General features: G+C 50.3%; 1 protein-coding gene across 3 annotated transcripts in view; it reads left to right on the forward strand.

Annotated features, from left to right (window-relative positions):
* The first annotated feature begins 2,039 nt into the window (after positions 1-2,039).
* SIN3A (SIN3 transcription regulator family member A) overlaps positions 2,040-17,573 on the forward strand; it is a 31,922-nt gene continuing 16,388 nt past the window's right edge. The window contains exons 1-6 of one of the 3 annotated variants that reach the window (XM_021547334.3): positions 2,040-2,083; positions 10,671-10,891; positions 12,311-12,487; positions 13,921-14,027; positions 14,516-14,798; positions 16,738-16,989. In XM_021547334.3, coding sequence (XP_021403009.1) covers positions 10,703-10,891; positions 12,311-12,487; positions 13,921-14,027; positions 14,516-14,798; positions 16,738-16,989 — 1,008 coding nt within the window. In that variant the 5' untranslated portion in view covers positions 2,040-2,083; positions 10,671-10,702. Of the gene's footprint in view, positions 2,084-3,313; positions 3,391-3,916; positions 4,154-10,670; positions 10,892-12,310; positions 12,488-13,920; positions 14,028-14,515; positions 14,799-16,737; positions 16,990-17,573 lie in introns of those variants that run through there. The other 2 variants (XM_021547333.3, XM_077785834.1) reach the window with 2 other exon arrangements.

Consider the following 17,573-nt stretch of genomic DNA (forward strand, 5'->3'; position numbering starts at 1 on the left):
CACAAGCACTGCAAGGCTGGAAAAGAACCAGAGGCAGCAGGGAATCCGTCTGGAAGGGCTGCACAGGAGTGCACGAGAGGTGGGTGTTGGGAGCAGTCCTGGAGCTGTGCACATCCTGCCTGCAGAGTGGTTCTGGTTCAGCTGCCATGTCCCATCCTTCCAGGTACTTTTTTCCACCCAGCTCTCTCCTGGAGCAGCATCAGCCCAGGCAGTTTGCTCTGCTCCTGTGGCTCAGGCTGCCCCAGAGTTTCCCTCCAGGCACCTATTGCAGGGTGGCTCCTCTAAGAGAGCTCTCATCCTCTGAAGGAAGGCTCCTGTGGCCCTACCTCCTCACTGCCAAACTTTTTCACCCAGCTGGGCTTTCTTCTCGGCACACATGCAGGAGGGGAGTGTTAGCAGTTTATTGTTAATCCTGTGCTGTCAGCAGCAGCTCTCTGTAGCTCAGCGGGGCTTTTGGCAATGTGTTGGGTCCAGATCTGAAAGCTGCAGGTGATGCCAAGTGTCCTACGTGGCTCCACGAATGTGCCCAGCTCATGTCTCTCTTCCACTGGCTGTGAAATCCCAACGAAGCCCGCTCTGAGCACACGGTCAAGGTGGTTGTGCATTCTAGCTCAATTCCACGTGATGTGGGCACAGAGAAGCAAAATGTTTCCAAGATTCACGTCCTGGGTGTCGAGTAGGAATAACCAGAGGAGAGGGAGGGAGATAACCAGCGCTGCCTCTGAATGGGAACAGCTCGGATATGCTGCTCCCTTTGAGGAGTGATGAAGATCCCATCTGTGCTGGAGGCGGAGGAAAAGGTTGTAAACCTTTTCCATGGGAAAACAACCCAAACACACCCTCCCTTACTATTTCCAGGGCTGCCTTTCTTCTCAAAGCCAGCATTTTCAGTCCGCTTGCACAACATGATGTTTTGTTCCATCCATTCTGTCCATGCCAGCAGGTCCTACTCAGCAGTAGCAATAAGGATTTCTCTGGAAATGGTCACATCACACAGACAGCCAAAAGTTTCTGGAAAGAAAAACTTTGTATTGTTTGGAAAGCGGTGGGAAAAATGGGCTGTTGAGTGCAAGCAGCCTGATGCCTGGAGGATCTCCCCTTCCCTGAAGTGGCCCAGAGATAGGGATCAGCCACCACGGGCAAAAGTAACAGCACAGGCAATTCCAGGAACAAAATCCCAAGTTTCGCTGGAGTTTGGAAACAGGGATTTAAAGGCATTGCAGGGCAATCCTAAAGCGGCGCTGCCATCGCTGTGCCCACCTGTCTCATTTGGCTTTCTTGGCTGCATGCACGCCACCTCGCTAATGACGATTACTTTAGTGCTTGTAATTTTGCGCCCTGGGAGTTTGGAAAGAGCCTAGCTCCAGAGCTCTTAATTTCCCAGCCCTTCTGCTTCCTTGCCTCCGATTTCCAAGGTTCAGGCTCGATCTCCAGTGGCACTGCAGCCCGTGCAGGCTCAGAGCCCGGTGTCGAGAGCCCTTCCAGGGGTTAATCCGAGCTGCAGCTCCCAGCTGCGGAGAGCTCCTCTGCTGTGCCGGCTTGTCCCGGCAGCAGCCCTCTGCCTGCTCCTGCAACGCTCTCCCAGCCTGAGAGAGGGAAGAACAGCTGGAAAGAAGAACAAAAAACAACTAGATTTAGACCTTCTCTGAGTGAAGAAGGTGCTCGAAACACACACTTGAATAGAAGCGTGCAATATGTGTGTTTGTATTTCACCCTTTCCCGAGCACGCTCCAGACGCCCAGATGAGCACTGACGGGCGGCCAGGCCTGGCTCCCGCAGCCTCCGTCTGGGGAAGCCGGCAACCCCCTCCGCAACTTTGCAAAGGGAGAGAAACACGATGACTGACGGCACTGACCCCCACCTCCATCTCGCGTTCCAGCGGAGGGGAACGCCGGCTGCCGCCGCGGGGGCACCGGCCGGCTCGGCTCCCCCCGCCCTCCGCCGAGCGGCCTTTCCCTCACACCCCTGCCCGCGGCCCCCCTCCCGCCGTGGGCGGCGCGGCCGTGACGATCGGCGCCGCGGGGCCAATCCGCCCCGGGGGGAGTTCCCCCTCCATTCAGGGCTGCTCGCCTGCGCGCTGAGGGTATGTAACAGCTGCTTCCCCCACACGCACTTTCCCAGTTTCGCCCCCCTTCACGGGGATCGCTTCCCGAGCGCCGGGCCGGCGGCCGGGCGGGAACCTGAGGGAAAGGCGGCGGGGGGGGTGGAGGGGAGAGAAGCGCGCGCGCGCTGCGGATCCCGCCGGCGGGAAGCGCGCGACGGCGGCGGGAGCGGGCGGGGGGGGAGGCGAGTGACTGAGTGTGTGTGCGCGGGGGGAGGGCGGGGGCCATTGCCGCGGTGGCCACGCCCCCTTCCTGGCACGCCATTGGCTGCAGCCGCTGAGGGCGCCGCCCCCCGCGGCGCGCACTGCCCACGGTCCCCCCCCTCCTCCTCCTCGGTGCGTGCGTGCGTGAGTGTGAGCGTGTGCGAGTGTGCGGGGCGTGTGCGGGAGCCCGTGTGTGCGTGTGCCGTGTGCTCCCCGCCCGCACGTGTAACCGACCCGCCCCACGTGGGGCGCCGCCATCCCGGAAGTGAAGGGGTCGGGGACAAAAGGCAGCGCCGCGCCGCCCCCGGGACCGAGCCCCGCCGCCAAGTCCCCCCCGCCACTCCCGCCGCCGAAGCGGTTGGCGGCGGGGCCCGGGGCCGGTGGGGGGGCTGACGGGGGCAGCCGCTGGCGCGGGCCGCGGCCGCGATGTAAACATTCCACAAAAGGGCTCCCCAGAGAGGGGGGCGTGGCCTCGCCGGTGGCGGGCAGGGCCAATTCGCCGCGTGGGTGGGCTTCTCGGCGTGACGGCGGCGCGGCCCCGCTCGCCAATTGGCCGGCGCTCCGGTGTCGCAGCCAATAGGGCGGCGCGGGAGGCGGGACGGGGGCGGGGCGCGCTGCTTATACGGACATTTTTCTTCGGCGGTCGCTCCCCCCCCTCCTCTCCTCCCTCCCTTCCTCTCCACATCCCCTTCCTGGGGGCCGCGGCCAATAGGGGAGGGCCTGGTGGGCGGGGCCAGCGCTCCCATTGGCCGAGAGAGTGACGGGCGCGCGTCCCAGCCAACGGGCGCTCGGGGCTCCCCCCCTGCGCGAGGAGGGGCGGGATTTCCCGGGGAACAGAGAAGCGGGCAGCGCTCCGCCGCGGCGGCCGACAGACGGTTACTCCATCTTACCCCCCCCGCCGAGCCCCCCGCCCCCGCCGGGGCACCGGCGCCGCCCCCGCCCGCCCCCCCCCTCCGGGAGGAGGGGCGCGGGGACCCCCCCTTCTCACTGCGCCGGGGACAGCCCGCCCCCGCCGCCCGCCCGGGAGGTGCCCGCCACCCCCGGACCCTGAGGGAGACGCGGCCGCTGCCAGGAGCAGCTTCGAGGTAAGGAAGAGCGGGGCGGCGGGGACGGGAGGCCGCCGGGCCCGGGGCCGGCCCCCTCCGGCGATCCGTAGGGGGCGGGGCCCGGCGCCGGTGCGGCGGCGGCGCGGGGTTGGGGGGGGGCCGGTCGGTGCCCGCGGCGCGGCTCCCCGGGGAGCCCCGGCCCGCGCGGGCGGCCGCGCGTCCTCCCGCCCCGCCCCGCCCCGCCGGGGTGTCCCGGCCCCGGCATGGCGGGAGCGGCGGGCGGAGCGTGCGGCGGCCGCTGGGCGCGCTGCGAGCCGGGCGCCGCCTCCTCCCCCCGCCCCTCCGCCCGCCCTCCGCCCGGTGCCGCTCCCGGGCTGCGGCGGGACCGCCCCCGGCAGCGCTCGCCCGCATCGCACGGCCCCGGTACCGGCCGCACCGCGCGCCGGAGCCGCCGCCGGGGCTCCCGCCCGCCCGGGGGGGCGTTCCGAGAGCCGGCGGGGGGGGCGCGGTGCTCCCGGTCCCGGGGCCCGCCCAACTTCCCGCGGAGTTGCCGTGAGAGCGCCGTGCCGGGCCGCCCCCCCGCCGCCGTCCCGCTCCGGCACGGCCGCGGGCTCCCCCGTGGCTTCTCGCCGCTCTCCGGCTCCGTAGCGCAGCTCTCCGGAAGGACCTGTTGGAGCGACGCGTGGATGCAGGGAAACCCGAGAGCTCCTCGTGCACTCATTAATTTTCCTGCGATTTTTATAGCGAGCCGGATCCTTCTGCTCGTCCTCCCGTGCTGTGAACTTGGCAGACGCTTACGCTGGTATTTCATCCCTTTTTAAAAATTCTTCAGGCTCGTGTACATCCCTAGAAACTACTTTAAGGTTTGTAGGGTTTTTTTTGCTAGCAGGACCTAGTGGAGTTCAGGTAGCTTTAAAAGTAGGATGGTGTTTATGTCCGCTTAACTAAATCCTGGTTTTTCTGCCTTTTCCTGGCCTGGGTTCACGTTATTTGTGTGAATAGCACATGTGCTTAGATAGAAGTTACATCCCTGAAGAAACCTATTTATTTGGACCACTGAAATGGGGCAAAATTAGTTGTGTCAGCTCTATTTTAAACAAATTATCAAAGGCATCTCCAGCTGTGCGTGGATTTTCAGTCTCCCACGCTGTCTAGAGGAATCTAAACCTGGTCTATGTGTTAAAGTGTAGCTTAAAGATGACATAACACCTCATGTTTCTCTTTAACTTGCCGCTTTTAGTTGTGCTAAAAGGTGCAGGGTCAGTAAACAAGTGGGAAATGCCCAACTTAATTCAGTACAGCTGTATCTTTACTGGCCATTTTTCACTCCCAACTTGTAATTATTTTTCAAAATACACTTTCAGAAAAGTAAACATTATTATATAAGATTACATTACTATGTAGGATTAACTATATAGTGCAGTATTTTAAATTAAAATGGCATTTTATTTTAATATACTAATTTTAAAGCATCTGTAAGACTTCCTTCATCACATAAAGTGCCTTGGCAGCCTGGTGTCAGCCTGTGCTGGATCTCCAAGGACAGAAAAACACTTTTTAGGGTGTTTGTTTTTTTTTTTCCCTGCTGAGGTGAAGTTAGCAGTTTTTCACATGGGTACGCTCTTTACAAAAGGAAATCGTGCTTTTCCTCCCCCCAAACTGTCTTATCCTCATCCCTCCCACCTTCTGCTTCTGGTGGAGACACATGCTCTCAGCATGAATTTGTTTGAGATGCTGCAACGTAATCATTCATCAAATAAAAAAAAATAGCACTGATTTGCTCAAGTTTGGGGAAACTCTGGCTGGTTTTGTGAGCAGTGTGGGGAAGGGGGATGCTGTCCCCCTGGCCCCAGCCTGGATTGCTGGGGGAGCCCTCTGCACAGGCTGGTGGCACGTGTGGGTCCTGGGGCTGGGAGCATCGTGTTGGAATTGGCAGGCAAATCATTTATGTTTCCAGGATTTATGAATCGTTTTCTGTCCAGATTGCTGTTCTGGACTTCTCCTGCATTGGAAAGCTTTTATGGCTGTTGGAGTTGGAGCAGAAAAGAGCCTCGTAATAGCTGTCACTTCAGCCTGGGGTGTGCTTTTGGGACCATGCTACTTTTTTCCAACCCTGCTGGGGTCTTTTCTTTTTCCTTTTGGTTAAATAAAAGGATTCTGATCATTCTCTCTGTGTGCAGGGTAGGTGCACTCAGGGGCAAAACAATGCTCTAAGCTCTGTCAGCATGTTTTGGATTGGGTCTGTGGTGGGGTTTGGCACCTGGGCCACTTTTTGGCAAAGCAGGGATCAGTGTCTCACCAACTTGTTCCCCATCCGGACGAGTGGGGTTTTTTGTGTCCCACCTGCCTCTTGGTGAGTGCTGACACAATGTCACCCTGCAGAAAACTCTCTTAACTTCTTCCAAAGCTTCAGGTCGTGCTTTTCCAGCACCTTTTTCTAAGGATGCTTCTCATTTTGTTTTGGAATGATGCTCTGGTCCTAGATGTGCCTTTCTGTAGTGTGGCCAAGGGGTTATCCCCGTGCTGCAGGCAGGGATCTGGGCTGTGTAGCACCATAAAAACAAAGTGTAGCAGTGACTGCTGAACAAGCTGGGTCATGTTCTGGAAGTCGTGTGGCTGGGTTAGCAGCACTGCTGGAACCTGAGCCGTCTCCTTTTCAGCAGGCACTGCTGTGCACTCCTCTATAATCCCATGTGGGACGTGTCCTGCAGGACATCCGTGACTGTTCTGGGAGCAGAGCTGACACTCACACTTGCTGCTCCCTACTTCTGCGTCCTCTCTCCCTCGAAAGAAAACCTTGTTAAAAGCCCTCACATGCGTTAAACAAATCCTCTGCAGCTTTTCAATTTCCCTGCAGTTTTTCAGAGGGACCAAAATCCTCTCCAGTGGATTTTTACAACTTGTTGGTGAAGGTGGTGTTTATCCACAGGGATTTTATTGGGAAGGTGTGCTGTCTTAACACCTGTTTTTGGAAACCCAGCACACCTTCCCAATTTGCTTTCTTCCTCATGTCTATTTGGCTTTTTCTTTTAACTTTACCAGCTGATCTCCAGTACCAGAAGACCCTGCCTATGTGGTGGGAAAACCTGCAATAGAAATAATGGAGATTTTTGGGATATTATGTGGTAAAATGCTGGGGAGCAGAGCTGCCACCAGAGAGGTGGTTTGGCAATGGAAGAGGAGAGCACCTGGGCTCTTGTGCCTCTGTAGCTGCCGTGGAGCAGTGAGCAGGCAGGAGGAGAGCCCTGCAGTGCTCCACCAGCTGAATCCAGCCTTGTCCCTGCTTTGTTCCTTCTGTGTCAGTACTGCCACTCCTCTGTTTTCTTCAGTGCAGGGGGAAAGGGATGTGCTCCTCTTCAACTGTCCCACCAACTCATCTGGGGCAGGTGGATGGGGAAGCCCTCTGATGAAGCTGGTGAGGTAAAATTCCATGATTCTGTCATTGTTACTGAGATGCAACATAGCCTTTCTTCATTTTTCCTTTGCTTTACCAGCTGAGCATCCTGTGTGTTTGTCTGCCTGATGCATCCTACCTGTGGCACAGAGCTGGTGAGCTGGGAGGTGGCACAGGTGGGGAGATCCAGAGGTGTGTTCCCATGCAGCCCCCTTTTCCTGAAAAAAAACCCTCTAAAAACATTAAAAATAAAAACCTCAGGGAAAAAAAAAAACAAAACAATTGTTTTCATCCTCCCCTAGACAGAACGAAGTGTGCTTCTTTTAAGGAGTTAAAAGGCAGTTTGGTTTTGAGTACTTTAACTTTCTAAAGTTAAAAAAAATGCTGCTGGGGAAAGGGAATTCAATTCTTGACTTGGTCTGCCCAGGTGGAGCTAAGATCTCCTACATGCATCCTGTTAATGCTTTTAACAAAGGAAAGTACCTGAATTTTGTGACTTACTTTCAGTCCCTGCTGTATTTTAAGGGCTTTTCAACCCTCAAATTAAGGTTACAGATATTGCACTTTGAATTGGGGCTCTCTAAATCTGCACTTCAAAGGCCATGAGGGGATGCCAGAGATGTGTGCTGCATTTCCGAGATGATGCACAAGCATAGTATTGTTTGTAATGTGGAGGGAAAGCTCTTGGTACAAGTCTTTGATGTTGTATGCTTATTCTCAAAATACCTTTCCCTTAGCTGGGCTTTGCCATCATTAAGGAAAAATCAGTTGTTACTGAGGGTGGAAGTGGGTGGAGTTGCCCCTTTGAGCAACATGCTTTGGCTAAATCAGTTCAAAATGACATGTCTAGTCCTGGATTTCATCTCCTTGTTCCTTCCTCAGCTTTTTTTGGTGGGTTGTAGGAGGAGAAGGACTTGCTGCAGGACAGATCTCTTCAGCTTTTGAACGGAGGAGATTGGAGGGAGATGCCAGGTCAAGGTTAGCAGGACTTCAGTGAGGGAATGAATGCACTTTGGGACCACTCAGCATCATATCTCCTCCTGCAGGATGCAGACCAGTCTCTGTTGTGGTGCTGGTTTGCTTTCCCCTCTCTCCAGAGCTGGTGGTGGATGCAGAGTTACCATCACTGGTCTCTGTCTAGGTACAGCAGAGCTTTGACCTCATCTCTCTGCTCGGGTTAATGAAGCCTGTCAGTCAGCAATCTTCATTAAGGGCTGGTTTGCTGTGAGACACTCGTACTCAGTGGGTTGCAGACCCTTGGTGTTATCTGGGAAGAATGACTGGAGCTATTGATTATTACCTAAATATTGACTATATATACACACCCCCATATTTCACAGCTGAAGCAGATCCCGTGCTTGGATAAAAGCAGAGTCCAAGCTCATTTAGTGAAGGTGAGGGAAATTAAAAGGGAAGATGAACATACATGAGCTTTAATTTTTGCTTTACAATATCAACCACACAGCAAACTAAATGTTTGGGAGATTGTACACTTGGCCTGCAAGAATTGGGAGCTTCAAAAACTGATGTTCATGCTGCTGGGGTGTGTGTGTGTGTGTGTGTGATGGATCCCTGGTGCTGTCATGATTCCTGTGGCCTCACAGGCCAGGAATTGTGGTGGCTTCATGGGGAAAAGTCTTCTCAGACAGCCTAAGGTGGCATTTTAATCCTCACAAGGGCATGTGAGTCTTCCAGCCATCTTCTGCCCTCAAACAGCCTCTGCTTTAGGGGCTGGGGACTCTGTCTGAAGGGGTGAGTGTGGAGTGTTGCTTTGGGAACCAAGACCCAAGGGTGGACACTGAGCAGCCACCGCACCGTGTGGATCTACACACAGTTTTGAAAGGATGAGGGAGAACCAGCCTGGGAGGTCAAAACCGAGTGGCAGTTGAGGGAGCAGTGTTCAGAGCAGAAGGGTATCCAAGTAGGTGAGTAAATAGCTGCCACCAAGGCTTTGCCCAGAATTTACTCATGTATTCAGCCATTGTCATGCAAAATCCTGGCCAGCTCTGCTCGTGGGTGGATGGTGTGAGGCCAGATTTACTCAGTTTAGTCCCTGCCTTATTAGCATAAAACAATGTTTTTGCAAAGTGAAATGTGGTCTGTGCCTGAGAGAAGTAGCTCCATGAGGGTAGTTGTTCCATGTTAACCTTCCTGGCTCTTCATTTATCAGCAGACACCAGTGCAGGCACCATTAGAGAAGTGAGCTCCTGGAGTATGTTCCTGTGCTTGCTGAGTGTGTGCAGGGGGTCAGGCTTACTTAGGGTTTGTAACTTGCAATTAAGATGCAAGTTACATCCCTTTACTTTGGGCAAGGAGTCCTCCTCTGCTTCCTGTCTATGACCTGTGCCAGGTGATTTGGGGACCTCTTGAGAGGTTAAACTTGAAGAGTAACTCCAAAAATAAATTAAGTAATCTTCCTTGTTGTCCTACCCTCTCCAAGTGAAAGGAGGGACTAATAGGGAGAGTTTATATTGGGCACTGGGAAGAATTTTTTTCCTGTTGAGGGTGGGCAGGCCCTGGCACAGGTTGCCCAGAGAAGCTGTGGCTGCCCCATCCCTGGAAGTGTCTGAGGCCAGGTTGGACAGGGCTTGGAGCACCCTCTGATAGTGGAAGGTGTCCCTGCCCATGGCAGGGAGTGGAATGAGATGATCTTTAAGATCCCTTCCAAAACAATTTTTTCCAAATCTTTTCCATGTTTTGTGTCATGGAGGGGAAAATTTACACCTTTGTCCTGTTGATTCCTGCTGATTCCTGTTTCCATATTTGATGTGAGGTATTAGTTAATGAACTTTGGGTTATCTGATTAACAGTAGATTTAGACTGTGCAGAGTTGTCCTGACTTGGTAGATGGGGATTGGCTCAGTTGGCTGTTACATTATTCCGGGGGAACATAGTTCCCTCTCATTTATCCACGTGCTTGCCTTAGCAATGAGTGTGTCTTTACTGCACTGAACTGAAAAGGCCTTGCTTTGGAGAGATCCTGAAGCAGAAGAGGGTGGTTTCACTGTTTTCTGCCCTTCCAACATCTTAACAGGCTGCCTGTGTTTTTGATAAACAGCAGATAACATCTCAAGGATGGTGATAACTATCAATGGACAGAAAATAGCACCGGAATTTGCTTGCAGTAAAGAGTACTGAAGTGACTAGTTCAATCCAACAGAGCCAGGAATTCATGGCTCCTTTTGGAGTGGGACAGTGGCAGAATAACCTGTTAGATTTGAAGTGAAATCAAGTTGCAGAAAAGCAACTCGAGGTTGGGCAGGAACATGAAAAAAATATGGAGGAGTAAGTCAGAGAGCTGCTGATGTGTGCTTCTTGGCAGGCAGGCAGGAATCCAACTTCTGAGTGGGGCCAGGGTGCTGGCAGGACCACAGATGTGGCATGTGGTACCCAAAATACTCCTAGTATAGTAGACCTATGTCTTTCCCTAAAGTTACACATGCATTGTATTTAATACACATGTATTAAATGCTTTGGGGCTTTGTAAAGGACTTCAAACTCTCATTCTGCAGCCTGATTTTTCCCATGTTTTAAAGCATCTCTCACAGCTGTCATCCTACCTGGACTGTCCAAGAAGGTGCTTTTTCTGTTGTCAGTATAAACGATGTGTAGGTAACACATCCTTCCTTCCCCAGTCTGTGTTCAAATACTGCATTCCCGAGCTCTGCATCGCTCAGGGTCTGTGCGTTAGCAACATCCTTTAGGTGAGACTGAAGAAATCCTTAACTTTCAAGTTACTGCAACAATAAGGCTGTACTTTTTTTGGTGAGATACAGTTGCATGAAAGCTAAATCTTTAATTCCACTTTCCCTTTGCAAGATACCAGCAACCTGAATAGACAGAAACTCGCCGTGCCGGCTCGCGGTGATCTCCGGGACGGGAGTGCCGGATCAATTCCCCGTGCTAACCAGGCTGGTTTCCCCAGGTTTTGTTGTGCTTCCCGAGCATGAGTTCAGCATGAAGCGGCGATTGGATGAGCAGGAGTCACCCGTGTATGCGTCGCAGCAGAGACGTATCACCAGCAGCACCGAGGCTTTCCCGCACCAGCACCGCGTGCTCGCCCCGGCCCCGCCGGTCTATGAGGCTGTTTCCGAGACCATGCAGTCGGCCACGGGGATCCAGTACTCCGTAACTCCCAGCTACCAGGTGTGTGTGTGCTCAGCCCTTAGCTCCCTGGCCAGCCAGCACTGTGTAGTGGCACTGTAGAGTTCTGTATTTGGCACAAGGTTTTGTTTTGGTAACCGAGATTTCCTCTAAAAAACAGACAATGTACATCTCGTTGGCAATGCTTGCTTTTTTGGCTTCATTCATGAAGCAGCATGGTGTGAGTTGGCTTTCTTGAACACAATTCTTCTAATGATTCTCTCAGACCATGGTCTCTGAATCACAGTCAGGTTTGTGGAGGGGTTTTCCTCCATTTTTCTGTTTTTCAGCAAGAAAAGGTTTGCTGTTGTAAGAGATGTATGGTATCTTGGGTGATCTTAAGCTTAACAGACTAGATCAGCATTTAGATTGAAGACTTTCAGGAAAATTGAAATGTTTCATAAAACATTACCCCAGAGTCATTAGATGGCACTCTTCCCTCTCTTGCCTCCTTTACAAGGAGCTGGCAGTTGGGAACAAGAAAAAAAAAATCTTTTTAAGAGTACACTGGAGATAGCTGTCAGTGAAAGAGCAGGGAAAGGCTATTCGTGGGATATTTGTCTCTGCCACATTTCTGGTATGTTTAATTTTCCACACTTGTGTTGCTGGTGAGCTACTCTCCCAGGCTGTCTAGTGCCTGATTTTACACACAGCTTCATCCTTGCTTCTGCAGAAAGGATATTCATGCTGATGGTGGCAGCCAGAGAGCTGAAGAGTTGCAGGCAGACCCTTGCAGGGGCTGTAGAGGGTGTGTTGATACAGGCAATCCTTCCTAAAAAGAACTTAGATGGACCAGCAGGCAAACCTTATTTTGTTCATGAGGATTAAATTATGTCCCATCTAAAACAGGCTTGAATGAAAAACTGGGTTTGTGAAAATGATTTTCCAAATTGAAACTTTCCTGGTTTACGGTATGAAGAAGCCCCAAAAGTGCCTGCTTTCTGTTCTTTCCCTAGTTTTCTAGGGGGAATTCCAAGCTGGGTTTTCCTCTGAACCTGCTGATGCTAGAGAGCCACAATTTGACTTTCAGTACCCAAACTGAGTTATCAAGAATGTTGATTCATTCAGATTATTACTTGTCACATGTAGGGAAAGGAGAGAACCTTGACTTTTGCCAAATTAAAAATTCCATTTTACCCTCCTTTTCCAGGTCTTTATGTCAGAGGACATACTGGACAGTCAGTGAGCGTGCAGGCTGGGGACAACCTGTGTTTGGAATGTATCTGCAGGGAGGGCTTTCCTGTATTTGGAGGATGGGATGAGAGTTGTCTGGAGTTGGTTGAGTAAAGTTGTCAGCAGTGGTGGTTAAAGCTCAAACCAGCTGTGTTCTGCTTCCTTGACTGTATTGCTGTGTCTGGGGAGCCAGGGATGCTCTGTGCCCTGTGCCCGAGGCCGTGCCTGACGTGCTGTTTGCCTTGGCAGGTGTCGGCCGTGCCGCAGAGCTCGGGCAGCCACGGGCCGGCCATCGCCGCCGTGCACGGCGGCCACCACCACCCCGCGCCCGTGCAGCCCCACGGCAGCCAGGTGGTGCAGAGCCACACGCACCCCACGCCCCCTGCCGTGCCCGTGCAGGGCCAGCAGCAGTTCCAGAGGCTCAAGGTAACGTCAGCAGCTGCCTGATGTCAGACATCCCCTCCCAAAATTCCTTCTCCAGCCAGGTCCTTTCTTCCATCCATTTCTCCCTCCATTCCCTCCCTGATGCTTCTTGCGTTTGGGAGTCTGTTGAATTCAGGAATTCTGTTTCTGATGAAGCCCTGTTGTTTCACATAACCATAATCAAAAGAAATTGGACTGGTCAGGAAAAGATTTGTGGCAGGGAGGGAAAGGAGGAATGTATTGCTTGGAGTATTTGGATGAATGGGTTAAATTACCAAAACATTTGGTGCTTTTCTGAACACATGGCATATGTGGGTGGTTGTGTGGGAGTAATTTGGGAGTAAGGAAGGCTCTATTCTCAGATTATGTGCTGTAAAACCCTTAAACAAAGAGAAAAGTCCACCAAAAATAACCCTTTTAAGTTGCTACATTTAGAGAAGGCACATACATACAAATTAATGCCTGTTTCAGCTTCTTCCAAATACGGTGTGAGTCTTTTCCAGTTTTGGTGGAAACCACTGCCCTTTCCTTTTATTGAATGTGGGAAACTTCATTTCTACAAACCTCTGAAAGCCTGTTTCAAAAAGAGTGCTTCTTCCTCACAGTGAAATCCATGGAGAGTCCTTTGTTGGTGCAAGACTGGGGCTATAACATGAGTCTTTCTTCTGTTGCTGTTGTCTAATTTCAAACAAAAGAGAGGTCCCACGTGTAGCTCCTGCAGCTGCTGAGTGCATGGCCAGGCTGCTGGAGGCACAGGGACCCAGAGCTTTCACTTTAGGTCGTGGCTGCTCTTCCAGTACCTCTGAAAATTGGCTGTTGGTACACGAATTATGAACCTCTTACTTTGAGGTGTAAAACAATTTACCGCCCACAGTTGCCATTTTCGAAGCCCTTCTATGTTGAACTGAAATGTCTGGCTTTTTGAGAGAAGTGCAAGCGTGTACCTGGCAGACATCTACTACACTGAATATGTCATTTCCACTTTTGCTTATTCTTAGACTTCCATAATAATTTCCACATATGAATGCAGGAAAAATACTCAGTCTAGTTCTGTTTATCCTAGCAGTCACTTCAGTGATGGTAGATTTGGAGTGTGTTGGGTTTTGTTTTTTCTTTTTTAGTGTTTTTTTTTTTTTTTTGTTGTTGTTGTTGTTTTTTAATTCTGAGTAATTCTACTGATCTGTGATGCTTTTTTTTTTTATTTTTGTCTTTTTTTTAGTACAGTTTTGTCTTGTGCACCAGGAGTGGGGAGTGAGTACCTTTTATTCAAACAGTGCTGGTAGTACACAAACCAGGCTCATGAGCTTTTTGCTCCTTAATTCCCTGCCCAGGCTCAGGGCTAACAGCTGTGTTTTCAAATGATGGGTGTTTTACAGAACAATGGGAGGTGAAATCAAATCTCCTCTGCTAATATGACCTGTCTGGTCTGTCTCCAGGTGGAGGATGCATTGTCTTACCTTGACCAGGTGAAGCTACAGTTTGGTAGTCAGCCACAGGTCTACAATGACTTCTTGGATATAATGAAGGAATTTAAATCTCAGAGGTAATAAGCTGTATTTTGCTTCTTTCCAAGTTAGAAGGAGTGTGGGTGGACATGGAAGCACAGGGCAGGAGCTGAATTCTGTCCTTTGTATACACCATAACACACCTGGACAATGATGTAAAAGCAGTTATGTGCTTTATTTTCTGAAAATGGAATGCATCCGTTCATTTATACTAAATCTCTGCTTAGAGTGGAAGTTCACAAGTTCAGCCTTGACAGCTGATTCATCTGGCTGTCTGGTTGTCTGCCCATTAATAATGGTCAGACTTGGGACTGGATCTGATGGATAAAACTCTGTCTGGGCTGATAAAGTAATGCTAATGTCACTCGTGAGTTCAGCAGTCTGTTTATAGGACTCAGTTTTGCATTGTTTCATAGGTTAGAGGTGATAAGGGAAAAAAATCCACTGGAAGATTGCTGTGTGGAGAACCTTGTCCCACTGCAAGGTGCCAGAGGACAGTGACATTGTGATCTTATTCCTTCCTCAGCATCGACACTCCGGGGGTGATCAGCCGTGTGTCGCAGCTCTTCAAGGGCCACCCAGACTTGATCATGGGCTTCAACACCTTCCTGCCACCTGGTTACAAGATTGAGGTGCAGACCAATGACATGGTGAACGTGACCACCCCGGGGCAGGTTCACCAGATCCCCACCCACGGGCTGCAGCCCCAGCCACAGCCGCAGCCGCCGCATCCGTCGCAGCCTTCGGCGCAGTCAACCCCAACACCAGCACAGCCGGCACCACAGCCCACACCTGCCAAAATCAGCAAGGTGAGAGGCTTTGGGTGACCTGCACTAAGAGCACGGGGATCCTCCTGCCTCCAGCTGAAGCTGGTGTGGAGCTAGAGAGTGAAAAATTAACTGCCGCCACGCTTTTCCACAGTATTTGTGAATTTTTATGTGTTCCTCTTCTGTTGCTGGATTAGTTTCTCATTTTCAAACTTGAAGATGCAGTCACAGTTAATTTGACAGCAATTCAAATAAGCTTTCCAAAACATTAAGGGTTTGGAAAAGCCTTGTTGCTGGCAGTGGGGAACTGAAAGACAGTCAGAGCATCTGGTAAATGGCACACACTTTATTCAATAAGTGATCCAGCAACCCTAGGGAAAAGGTTCCTAGTTAAAGCACTGGGTAGACACTATCTGCCTGCTTTTGTGTATATTGTCTTAGACCTAAAGTCCCAAGAAATTACCCACAAAACAGAGGTTGTGATAAAGATGTTCTCTTTGGTTTGAAAGTGTGTGTATCGTTTCAAATGCTTGAGGCAATGAAGCCTTTAGGAAACCTTCATTTGTTATTTGGTGGCTTCTGCATTGCTTGAACTCTTGTTTTCAGATTGAATGGTTTTTGTAGAGGTGTCTGGTTCAGCTGTCAGCTGGAAGGGTTCAGGAGTTATTGGCAACATCTAAAGTGCAAGAGTTTAGCAAGATGACTGTGATGTTGCCTGTTGGTATTGGTTGTGTGTGCCCAAAACAGAGACTTTTTAGTAACAAAGAAAATTTGACTCTGGCTTAGATATAATCCAGATGCTACTGTCCAAAATATGTATTTTTTTCTGAAACAGAACAGGATAATAGACATTCAAGGAGATTACTCCAGATCAAATTTTGTGTATTTTAGCCTCAAAGTGCGAAAATATTTCAGAGCCTTAAAGAATCTCCCAAGTTTCAAGGGTTAAACTGTTAAACCCTAAACTGTTAGATAGCAATTGCGTGGAAAAGCTAAAGGAAAAGGTAACATGCAGTTAAAAAGCAGCAGGATTTAAAATGCGGCAGTTAGCTGATCTCAGGACAAACCTTGTTGGGACATGCGACTTCCTGCTCAGAAATGGCAAACAAAAACATGCTGAAAGATTTGCTAAAAGAGTCACCAAACTGGACGCTGCACATCATTCCAGAATGAACTTGCTGTGCCAGATTTCAGGGATTTTTTTTTGAAGAAGTACATGCTCTTAGTAAAGATGTAGCAGTCTCCTTCTTAATACCATGGGATAAATGGTTTTCTCCCTATCAAACCTGCAAAATGTTGAACTACTCTTGCTGAAACTTTAAAATGAACCTGAGGGACAGGCTAGACAATGAGGTAAAATGTCCCTACCAGGCAGGTAAAGCTGTAGCTGAGCGAGGCAGGACCTTGTAACAGGATATTTATGGCCATACTAAAACAGTTATTTACGTTCTTAGTTCTGAAAACTCTATGTAATACAAACTTTGAAATGTAAAATATGAGGGCAATAAGTATTTCCATTTCCAATTGCCATCTCAAAACTAAATTTTCACCTGGATGTTTGACATCCATTGAGAGTATTCAAAATAATTACTCACTGCCTGTTTTTTGTCTCAAGAAACTCAAGTTTTCCCTTGCTATTACTTTCATACATCCCACAACTGTTCACTAGTGACTGTGCCAAAGTGACTTGCAGTGTTGGAGCCAGCTGTACCTATGCATTTTGGCTCTGTTAAGTTTTTGCTGTAGTTTGTGTCTCTTGTCAGTTTTCAGTCCAAAGCAATTAGCAACGAAAATCATCTTAATAACAACTGCTTAATGACAACAAGGCATTTTGTCTCCGTGATGCGGTTTAGTCTCTGCTGGCCCACTAAATATTTGTTTTTATTTATTTATTTATTTATCCCTTAAGTGGATTAAAAGTGCTTTTATCCCGACCATGAGGGGCTCTGATGCTTCCTAACACAGCGTGTGTTCTCCTCAGCCATCGCAGTTGCAGGCTCACACTCCTGCCAGCCAGCAGACCCCCCCGATCCCGCCGTACGCGTCGCCGCGCTCGCCGCCGGTCCAGCCGCACACGCCTGTGACAATCTCCCTGGGCACCACACCATCCCTGCAGAACAATCAGCCCGTGGAGTTTAACCACGCCATCAACTATGTCAACAAGATCAAAAATCGGTTCCAGGGACAGCCAGACATCTACAAAGCCTTCCTGGAGATTCTCCATACGTATCAGGTGGGTGTTGGAAACGTGGCTTTGTGTCTGTGTATGGTTATTTCTCTTGCTTTGCTTTTGGGGGTGGTGTCCAAAACTTGCAAAAAAAAAAACTTGGTTCTTGTGCTGTGTACTAGCAGTGGCCAGCAGATTATCATAGATGGGTTTGGATTGGAAGGGGCCTTAAAGATCATCTAGTCCAACCCTCTGCCATGGGCACGGGCACCTCCCAGGTCAGGGTACTCCAAGCCCTGTCCAGCCTGGTCTTCAATTCTCTTGAATTAACCAGAAGTCTGGCAAGTTAAAGAGTTTACATAGCTGGATGAAGTAATAGATCTCAATCCATCATTTTTGTTTGGACATGTCTAAAATGCTTGTTTAAAAACTGGATTTGGTATTTTTCTATGAGCATGTGTCAGGATGAGGCAAGGTGGCCATAGCTCTATGTTAAAAGCAAAAATCCCACTTTCTTGGTCAGTGTCTTACTGTTCAGGGCCTGTTGGGCATTTAGGATGTATTTATAGTGTATAAAAGTATAGATATTTAGAATATATGAGAGCCATACTATTAATATAGTATGATGCTTTACTTAAGAAGCTCAGACC

Source organism: Lonchura striata, chromosome 11 (assembly GCF_046129695.1).
Source record: "Lonchura striata isolate bLonStr1 chromosome 11, bLonStr1.mat, whole genome shotgun sequence".
Taxonomy (NCBI): Eukaryota; Metazoa; Chordata; class Aves; order Passeriformes; family Estrildidae; genus Lonchura; species Lonchura striata.